We start from the raw sequence: 10,556 nt of genomic DNA, 5'->3' as shown, positions 1-10,556 counted from the left end.
CGTTAATGCCCTGGCAGTGGCAAATAGCTTTGGTTTTATATTTAATTTGATTACATTAATGTTATAAGTTGAGATTTACAAGAAATATTTCAACTGCTACTGTGTAAAAGGAATAATGCTGTAAAAATATAGCAGTACTTTTAACTGAAAAAAGTGCACAATACACTACTTTTGAATTCATTATTGAATTTTGTGCATACCAATGTGATTAATCGCAGAAAATCATGCGATTAATCGCGAAAAAAAATAAAAATAAACAGTTCAATTTGCATTTGTATACTTTGAAAGGCTCAAGAAAATGTAATTTTTTTTAGATTATTTTCCCTGAAGGAAATGAAAAAACAGATCCCATGTTGATAATGTCACATAATAAGCCACATTGTTGACATGGGACATGCATATGAAAAGCATTTGTCATAATGCAAGAAAATAATTATAATAATTATAATGCTAAACAAGCATTTGGACATTGAAAGTCTATAACATGACTCAAGATAACAGTGATTACATTTCAGATTATTTTCCCTGAAGGAAAAAAAACACATACCCCATGCACTCACCATCTTTACCTCTTACCATCTCTCTCTTTTCCTCCCCCCTTTTTTTTTTTTTGGATTGCACATATTTACAGGCCATACATCACTACGGCTTCACAGCAAGTGCTAAGTAAGGTTTCGATTGCGCTCCATGGAAATGCATCATCGTGAGTAAGCACACAGCAAATGCTTTTTTAACATGTCAAAAGCACTTAAAAAGGCAGCCATCCAAACCTCCAAGCATATCCACCTCTTTCTTGCCATAAAAATGGGCGCGGCCATTTGTAAATTCTATGGGTCTAGCTTTCGGTCTCATCCACGCCCAGCTATTTTAGTTGTACCAAACAGTTCGTTTTTGCTGCTTGACATTGCAAATTGGTGTGTCTTACCATATTATTTTAATGTATTATCTTAATTATGAACACACTGGTTTGTAGTACAAACAGTCTTACCGTTTACTGCACGTTGTTATTCTTGTCATTAGTTACCTATAGCGGTTAATGATCCGGAAGTCTCGCCCAATGGCTTACTTCCGCGTTGAAGAAAAAGGTGGATAACCGATTCAAATATCTAGCCATGTTAAATTTAAATCAATACCTATCTAGCTTCTTGCCTTCTCCCAGGCTTAAAAACTCAACCTTAGCTCATTTGTAAGCATTTGTAAGCCATCATAAATTGTGACAAACACAACAGCTGCAGGAATTACACAGTGGTGCAGTTGGTGGATGGTGCTGCTTCTGTCTTGCTCTTCATCTCTCTGGCCTCATTTGTAGGGCACTCAGAAGCCACCTGACAGCGGAACACCTGCTTATATGCCTGCCTGAAGTTCTCTGAGAGGAACGCATAGATAACAGGATTAACAGATGAGTTGCTGTAGGCCAGACAGTGAGCCGCAACACGGAGCACGAAGGACGCCTGGTTCAGGGGGAAGGAGCCAAACTCTACCCACAGGTGCACCACGTGATGAGGCAGCCAGGACAGGCAGAAGACCACCACAACCACCAGAACTGTCTGAGCAGTCTGACAAGAGAAATGGAGAGAGACATTTTTGCTGGGTTTTTAACAACATGATCAACAATTAACATAAATACGTGTGGTCAGTTTCTTACCTTCTTTTTTGATGCCTCAGACTTTTTGGAGACATTTCTTAACTTTTTATGCAAATGATTCAGGACCTAAAGACACATTGGTACATAATAGTTTGAAATGAAAATATGAGAAATGTTCCTTGGTATATGATTTGACACACACTTCTTGTCTGGATATAGGCTATAAAGTTATTGAAATATACAAAAAATAGTTGCAGATGAATTGAATACACCTCTTTCTGTAATTTCTAGAATTTATATTTATTTTGATACATTTTGTGATGCTTGATGTAAAAAATAGATCTTTTGTTGTTATTTATTTATTTAAAAAACATCTTTTAAATATATTAATAACATATGAAGACATTTTCTCAGCCAAATCAAAGTCAGTGTGGTGTAACCAACAGCAAGATGCCATTTTGTTTTCAAGATAAAACAGAAAAAAGTCATGATTTGTTCAGGTCAAATGGAAAAACTTGTGGAAGTTTTTGTGGGTGCTTCTTTGTAAATTCTTAAATGTTTTCCTATGTCTACTTTTTCAGATTTGACAGTTTAAAGATTATTAAACCAACATGAATACAAAGAGGATATATTTCTAAGAACTTGAGACGTGTTTTAAAGTAAGATTTATCGTTTTAATTTTGGGCATTCTTATTCGTCATTAGATTCTAAAACAAACCCATATTCCGTTTTGCATTAATAGAGATCATGATCAAGCCACATTAAATTCAAATACGCCTAATCAACCACAATTAAAGACGAGCCACTAACCTTGGCATAACAGAAAGATATCAGAATCAGCGGCAGCACGTATCCAAAGATAAAAGTGCACACCACGTAGATTTTCCTCTTGCTGTGATCTGGCCACACTTCCCAGCAAAACGTGCTGTTGTCCTCACTTTCCACGATGCCCTGGTAGTAGGCGACCGGTGTGGCCATGGCGAAAGAGAGCACCCATATGACCAGCACCCCGATCAATGCGTGCCTCCCAACTCGAATGGAAGAGGACTTTCTGCAGTGCACTATGGCGATATACCTGTCCACCGACATGGCTGATAAAGTGAAGATGCTCACCAACATAGACACGGTGAAAAAGTAGTGGATGAACTTGCAAATAAAGGCACCCAGGATCCATGTGGGCAGCATGTAAACTGTGGACTGAAAAGGGATGCAGAAGAGCAGATAGGACAGATCTGCCACGCTGAGGTTGAGGATGAAGATGTTGGTGGTGCTTCGTTGCTGTCCAGGTTTGCGTTGAGCCAGAACAGTGATAACCAGAGAGTTTCCCAGGACGCCTAGAGTAAAAATGAGTCCAAAGATCAGAAGCGTGACGAAGTTGTCGGTGCCGATGCCAAATAAGTTTTTTTCAGGTGCCTCTAAGTCTATGTTGCCCTCAGGTCTGTCTAAATCACTGCTGTTTTGGATGTTCATCTTCAACGTGAGCTTATTTTGACGCTTCGTCGTGAAAAGGTATTCTGCACTTAGTTTTATAGGTTTATTGATTCTCCAGAAGAGAAGGTTTGGTTGAAAAATCCTTTAAAGTTTAGTTTACTGGAGTCCAACAACGATGGGGTTTCAGCAGAAAGTGCTCATTCACGCGCATCACAATATTTTCACATTTTCATAAAAATCAAAAACATGTAACAATTCTCAGAAATGACGTTTCTGATAATCCAGCTGCTTTCTCACACTGATGGCGCTTACAGATTCATGTTTTCACCCGCAGGAGCTCTTCTCGTGTTTGAGCTCGCGCTAGGTGGAGAACAGCTGCCGCAATAAAATATTGCCTGTGTAGACGTCACTGAGACACCAATTTCCCAGCCTCACTCACCCCATCCTCTTACATTGACATGGGAAAAGCGCAGGCTCTATGATTCAAGAGTTTCCCCCTCTTTTCTCCACGGTTAGACCCCTTTCAACTCCCATACATGTATTGTATACAGGTAATCAAAAGGGGACAAGTGAACTTAAAAGTTACAATGTAAGCGTTTTGTTGAGACTAATAATCAAAGGCTGCATATTATAAGCATAATATGTTCAAAAAGCTAATTCAAAAAGCGTTTGTGAAGGGGTTGTCTAAAGCAACACTTACGAAAATTAACCAATGGTTTTACTACAAATAAATCCAAAAAAATCATATAGTTAAACCATGGTAACCACAGATTAACCATGGTTTTGCTACAACTAACCACAGTTTAACCATGGTATTTGCAGTAGAACTGTGGTTATACAAATGGTAGTCAATACGCCAAAACCATGGCTAGGCTACTTCACTTTTACTATAATAAAACCATGGTTAATTTTCTAAGGGAAAGGTTGTGGGAAGGTCTTAAAAGTATGTTTTCTTTTTAAAACATAGCTTTAAGTAATGTTTAAAAGTAACGTTTTTTACTTATAACTTATTGCAAGAACTGTCAATACATACTGAGGAAAAAAAATACATAATTTAGCCTATCAGTACCAGGATTTTAAATCTGCAGTTGTAACTGTATGTGCAGTAAGCAACTGTAGGTAATTGTATGTATTTTTGCGCCCCCTACAGTTAAGTGAGTGTAATTCACTGTCATAATTAGCTACAAGTCGATACAGTAGCTGTACAGTTGCGCTGCGACCGAAATCGCGTACTGTTTGAGTGCTATATTTGAATATGAATTTGCTTAATGTCCGTTAGAAAAATGATCTATGTAGTATGAATATGGTAGCATGGATGAAATTCGGACATAGGCCTACTACTACATCAACCATGTTGTTACTGTCACGTGACCTGCAGCGTCAGTTGCGTCACTTCACTGCCATTCACAAATCCTCTCCCATGGCCTCATGGGATAGTAAAGTGTCCATGTGCACTCCAGAATCTGACCTGAAATAGTAGGTCATCCAGGTACTTTATGTCTACTGTTTTTTTAAATACTATGAATTCGTACATACTACTCTACTCTACCCTACTGTTTTTGTTGTTGTTGTTGTTGTTTTTTTGTTGCATAGGCTACTATATAGTAGGGAAGTATTTGATTTTGGATGCAGTGATGCATTTGTTGCCAGGATTAGTGGGATTTCATACCTGCTAATCAAGCATACATTTAGAACAGATGTTCAAAGTTCCTGTTTCTCTCTCTCTCTCTCTCTCTCTCTCTTATCGTCATTTTATGCCCCCAAGTGCCCTGCAGTCTCCTGTTGAGAACCACTGATATTATGAGATTATGCATTTGAAAATCTCTCAAAAATGAAATTGTTTTATCACATCATAATAGCTCTCCTACGGGTTATGCCCTTTCATTTCAAGCTTTTTGGCGCCTCATGACCAATTACCTAGGCACCACTATACAACATTTATTATTTAAGAAGCTTATTACTCATATAAATTGTCTCCCCTCTCATACTGAAAGGTTTTGTTTGACCTGTACTGCGCAACTACCAATATTCAAAGAGGAAACACAACTGCACTGTCCTCAGGGAACCAGAAATGGTTAGTCATGTAAGATCGTTGAAGAGATAACCTCATCTCCACCCTTCTCTTTGAGTACTGATGTGGCCCAGGAAACTATGACAACTGAATTTATAATGAAATTATTTTAGAAAAAAAAAAACATAACTTGAGAGCTTCCACGTATCGTATTTTTAATGAAAAATCATTGTTATGATAAACAAGAATGGGGATGTGGCCCCACATGACCTGAAATAAAAGCTTGCAGTGCATGCAATGTGAGAATGTGAGAACACCTGAGCATATTTCAAACATATGAGGCAAATGGTTATGAGATAATACAACCAATACTTATCACTGCATCTAAACCAACAACATGCCTGTTAGATCCTGTACCCACTAAATTACATTACGTCTTTAATTGATTTTTCCATACATTTCTGCCATATGTACATTAACAGACAGTCACCACTGATAAGCTACCACTAAATATTGTAGAAACTTAATTTGCTGTAAAGTTGCCTTGCAACGATTTGTATCGTGAAAAGCGCTATACAAATAAACTTGAATTGAATTGAATTGAAATACAAATCAGTGCAAGGAAGCTCAACAGAGCAAGAATCTCCAGAGAAATTTTAAGGAGTTTTGGATTTGAATGATAAAGCAAATCTGACTCTGACATGCTGTGATTGTTTTTATTGTTCTTCTCGGAAGGCCTGAACATCTCACAGACATGACATCCTCCGAAATGTTGGCTGTTTTGCTTCAGACGAAAAAAAAAACAAACATTTGATATATCTTACTTCAGTCACTCATTAATTTTCCTATACACACTGAATGATTTTTAGGCTGCTCTTTACTGATTTAGATTGTTTTGGACTCCTTCAGCCTTTTGTGTGCTGCCCCTGTGAGATTCTGAGGTACTGATGTTTCCATGGTGACCGGTTGCCTCTTCTCTAAGACCAAAACATTTTTTCTCTCACTGTGAGAGACCGTGTTGGAGCTGATCATGTTTTTCTGGGTCAGATGAATCAAACACAATGTGGTTAAGCTCCTCACAAAGATCATTACTCATCTAAGAATCCATTTTAATCATATGGTTATTAAAAGTGAGGAAAATTGTTACTTAGAAAGTGTCATCAGAGCTTTCAAAAAAGTAATGGTCAGCATATGCGTATAATGCTTGTTTCAGCACCATGGACAGAGGCAACAAACGCTGAGGCCTTCAACCAATTCAACCATTTGCTGTCAAGATACTTCTGATGGCTTTTAATTTGGGAGAGACAAAAGAAGTGACGATAATTATAAAATCAGCTGTCGTCATATTTTTGACAAGTCTGGCACAATGTGCCCTGAAGCATAAAGTTATTAGTCATTATCTCTCCATCGTTTCTGTAATAACCAAATCTCCTCTTGATTATTGTAACAGATGGGTCCATGAAATACATAATTTTGATAGACACTCATTCAGAGTACCTGATTATAATAATGCTTTGCATTGTCCCTGATAGAGAAAGTGCAAACATCTGCTGCATGAAATTATTTATGAAAACTCATTCAAAACTCGTCTGAATATTTCATTGTTGAAAATAGTGAACTGCAAAATCATATTTATTTCTGTGCCTTTCATAGTTTGACACTGTTTGTTAACAAATTCTCCAAAAGGCAGAAACGAGTCTGCTGCATAAAATTATTATTAAAAAACTCATTCAAAACTCATTTGAATATCTAACTGTTGAAAATTGAACTGCAAAATGTTATTTATTTCTGCTTTATATGCTATGCCTTTCATTGTTTGACACTGTGTTTAGCACTCCTAAATGAGACACAAGTCTGCTGCCTAAAATTATTTATGAAAAACTCATTTAAACATCACCTGAATATTTCATTTTTTGAAAATGCTATGCCTTTTATTATTTACCACTGTGTTTAGTAGAAATACTAGACATAAGTCTGCTGCATAATGTTTATTATTTATAAAAACAACAAAACAATTTACACCTCACCTGAATATATCATTGTTGAAAATACTGAATTGCAACTAATATTTATTTCTGTTTTGCCTTTATTGCCTTATTTGGCAATGTTTTAGCAGAAATACTCCTAAACCAGACATAAGTCTGCTGAATAAAATTATTTACGAGAAAAAACATTGTTGAAAGAATATTTCACTGTTGAAAATACTGAACTGCAAATAATATTTATTTCTGTTTAATTTTCTATGCCTTTCATTCTTTGGCACAGGTTTTTTTTTTTTTTTTTTTTACAGAAATACTCCTGAACGAGATGTACAAGTCTGCAGGATAAAATTATTTATGAAAAGCTCTGAATATTTCATTATTGAAAACTGTGAACTGTGAAATCTTATTTATGTTTTATATGCTATGCATTTCATTATTTGGTACAGTTTTTTTTCTCCTACATCAGTTCAAACAGTGATTAAATGTGTGTTTTCTTTTTTTTTCAAATTGCTTTAAAATAAAAGTGAAACAATGTAATGTTTTCTGTTAAGGTGCTGCCACACAAAATGAAATGCTACATTCCTGACAACTTATTTCCCTGCACTGAGTGATGCTGTTAATTCACCACCATCCTTACGCTTCCTCGTAACCCAAAGTAATATTCTCAGAAATGAAATCGTGAATAGATCTGAAATGAGAGGTTAGTGTCAATCTCAAATGTCTTCTCAAAGTCATTGCCCTCTCATGTGTCCTCTGAGGTAAGCACTCTGATGTAGCCTCTTTTGTGAAGAATGCTGTATGACCTGTTGGAGGTTTTTACACAGGAGAGGACCGACATCAGCTCAGGAAACGGAGGGATGAGTGATTGTGGTGCTTCATTTGAACTGTGGAGGGGGTAAGAGAGCATCATTATTCTCTCAAGACTCCAGTCAAGAAGAGTAGAAGCTTCTGGACAACACCTACCCAAAGAGGGAGGAAGAAATGAAGAGAAACTAGAAAAAGATGTCTATTGTGAATCTGTCAGTTCTTTTTAGAAATTTACTTTACATTTATACTCAAATACTTAACACTTCAGAGATAATGAGTGCTTGCACATTTCATAATTGGTTAAATTCTTAGGTTAATGAATTTAGCGTTGGCTTGTTTGACCCAACATGTATTATTGTGTGAGCCTGAAGAGACCTTTGCACCCTAAAAATAGTAACTGTTCATGTGGAAAACAAACGGTTTGTGTGTACACAGCTCTGGCTGGCTCACTACAGTTGATGAATTTCGATTGAAGCTCCTGCTCACTCTCTGTGAAGCACAGATAGAATCAATGGGACATTTTTTAATCATGCAAAGTTTTGAAAATATTTTGGAATAGCCATGATTGGTTAACACTGAAATATGTACTGCCTGACGTACAAAAAGTATAAAATTGATTTTAAATTTGTGATTCTGGTTAATAAACTGAATCGCGTTGTTTGTATTCACCTACTCATTTAAAATCAAAATGCAAATGTGATTGTAATGTTTGCTACTCACCTGAACATAATAAAATATGCTCTCTTTACACACTTTTGTTGTGCTGTTTTGCTAGATTAGATTGGCTCAGTTTACTGACTTTGATTTTTAAATCTCATTCAGCAAAGGCAACTCATTTTCAATTAAAGGGACATCCCCAAAAAAAACATTGGGACATTTACCAAATTATCAGGACATATCAGAAAAACAACAACAATAACAATAAATAAATGTAGTGAGAAAACAACAACAATAATAATAATAATAATAATAATAAACATTAAAACAGAAAACAATTCTCTCTCATGTAACTATGGTCTTCTGGCATTGCTCCAGTTGGAAGCTTGTTCAATCTTATTCTGAATCTTATTTAATCAGAACATTTCCATGTTACGTATGCAAGGCTCGGTTATTTATTATTATTTTAAGGTGTCCTTGTTACAGTGTAATTATACATTTAAGTACTGAGTAATATTATTTAACTACATGTGCTTACTATATGGGTAGGGTTAGGACTAGGGTTTGTCCTAGGGTTACCTGCATGTAATTATGCATAATTTATTGTTATTATAATAGTAAGTACATGTAACGTGTAACAAGAACACCTTAAAGTAAAGTGTTACCTAAGGCTCTTCTGATGCTTACATATTACTTGGTCCAATGTACTTATATGATAGACTGTTCTATAATATCTATAATATAAAAGACTAATAGTAGTCTAACAGAATTTTCTTTAATGTGTTTCAATACAATTCTGCATATATTGTACAGACATACAGTATGTAGTACATTGATGCAGACTTGCAAAGGTAGTTCAGGGTCAGAAATGACGCTAATGAAGATGATAGGCCCACTTAATCTGAATAAAATGCTTTTCCTTCATTCAGATGTTCTTTGATGAATTTGATGAATTCCATGGTAATGCAACCTAGATTCTCAGAATTCTTAGCACTTAGCGTATCCCTTTTTATTTAATTAGACTTAAGTATTACTGGTGCAGTTATGTTTGTCAGCTCTTTCTGATAAATTACTCTTTATACTGTTGCATGTTGCTAACAACACCAAAGCCAAGGGTTGTACTCAGTGAATACGTATACATAAATGTATACTTCAATGCAGTTGGATGAAAAGATCCACAAAATACATAGACGTAAATGTAATTTGAAAGAGCCTACTATAATGGATGACTCTAGTCTACACATATTGTTTATTCAGAATTTTAACTTTTCCATTTTAATTTTTCCTTTAAGGCTGTGATAAAGAGCTCTAAGCAAGCACTGATATCTGGCAAATGTTTCTTTACGGCATGAATGAAGAGTTAGTAGATCTTTCTGTTTTCCTTTATGAACTGTAATTGGTCAAATCAATTTGTAATATTTTTGTGTAGTAGATCTTGAGTATTTACAGTGTGAAAATCAGTGATTATTTATGACGATGTATTTCTGATGATTTTAATCATTTAACTTTCTATTGTTTTACATTTAAAAAATTTATTTGAAGTAGATACTGGTAATTGTTCATTTAAACTGCTTGTTTGTACAATAGTGATAAACATGGAATCCTATGTAATTCATGTTCGAGTTAAGAGGTATATTATGTAGTGTATTGGTGGATGTGATGTGTATATATCTATGTTGTATACATGGAAATGATCCAGTGTTTATATGGTAACCAGGGCAGGACTTAAGGGGGCGGGGGGCCCTGGGCTTGAGTTTGTGTTTGGGCCTTATACCTACACTACAAATGCCCTCAAATAGAACATCATTATGGAGTAACACAACATACACAAACATATGCTTTGGGTTCATAAATAGTACAATTAATTTGCAACGTCTAGGTATATATTCATTATAATATAATAAACAGGATGTGTTCTCTCAGTTGAGAGATCAAAACCCTGAAATAACTTTGAGCAAAAAACAAAAAAAAGCCAGAGATGTTGGCTTAGTATTATAAAAGTTATTGTCATATCTGTGTCCTCTTATGTCAGGTTCTTATTTAATCAATAAATTCAATCGAATAAAAAGACATGCTGGCTATT

The 10,556-nt window shown here is 35.6% G+C and overlaps 1 protein-coding gene across 1 annotated transcript; it reads right to left on the bottom strand.

The window, feature by feature from the left end:
* Nucleotides 1–1,238: 1,238 nt before the first annotated feature.
* On the bottom strand, nucleotides 1,239–3,055 carry galr1a (galanin receptor 1a). Its single transcript, XM_016563696.1, has 3 exons — nucleotides 2,396–3,055; nucleotides 1,646–1,711; nucleotides 1,239–1,556 (listed from the first exon to the last, which is right to left on the bottom strand). Exons 1-3 carry the CDS (start codon nucleotides 3,053–3,055, stop codon nucleotides 1,239–1,241), a joined length of 1,044 nt encoding a protein of 347 aa, XP_016419182.1.
* Between the last annotated feature and the right edge of the window lie 7,501 nt (nucleotides 3,056–10,556).

Source organism: Sinocyclocheilus rhinocerous, unplaced genomic scaffold (assembly GCF_001515625.1).
Source record: "Sinocyclocheilus rhinocerous isolate Xijiao unplaced genomic scaffold, SAMN03320098_v1.1 scaffold499, whole genome shotgun sequence".
NCBI classification, from domain to species: domain Eukaryota; kingdom Metazoa; phylum Chordata; class Actinopteri; order Cypriniformes; family Cyprinidae; genus Sinocyclocheilus; species Sinocyclocheilus rhinocerous.
Note: the sequence above shows the minus strand (reverse complement) of the source record. Positions and strands in the feature narration are given on the sequence as shown.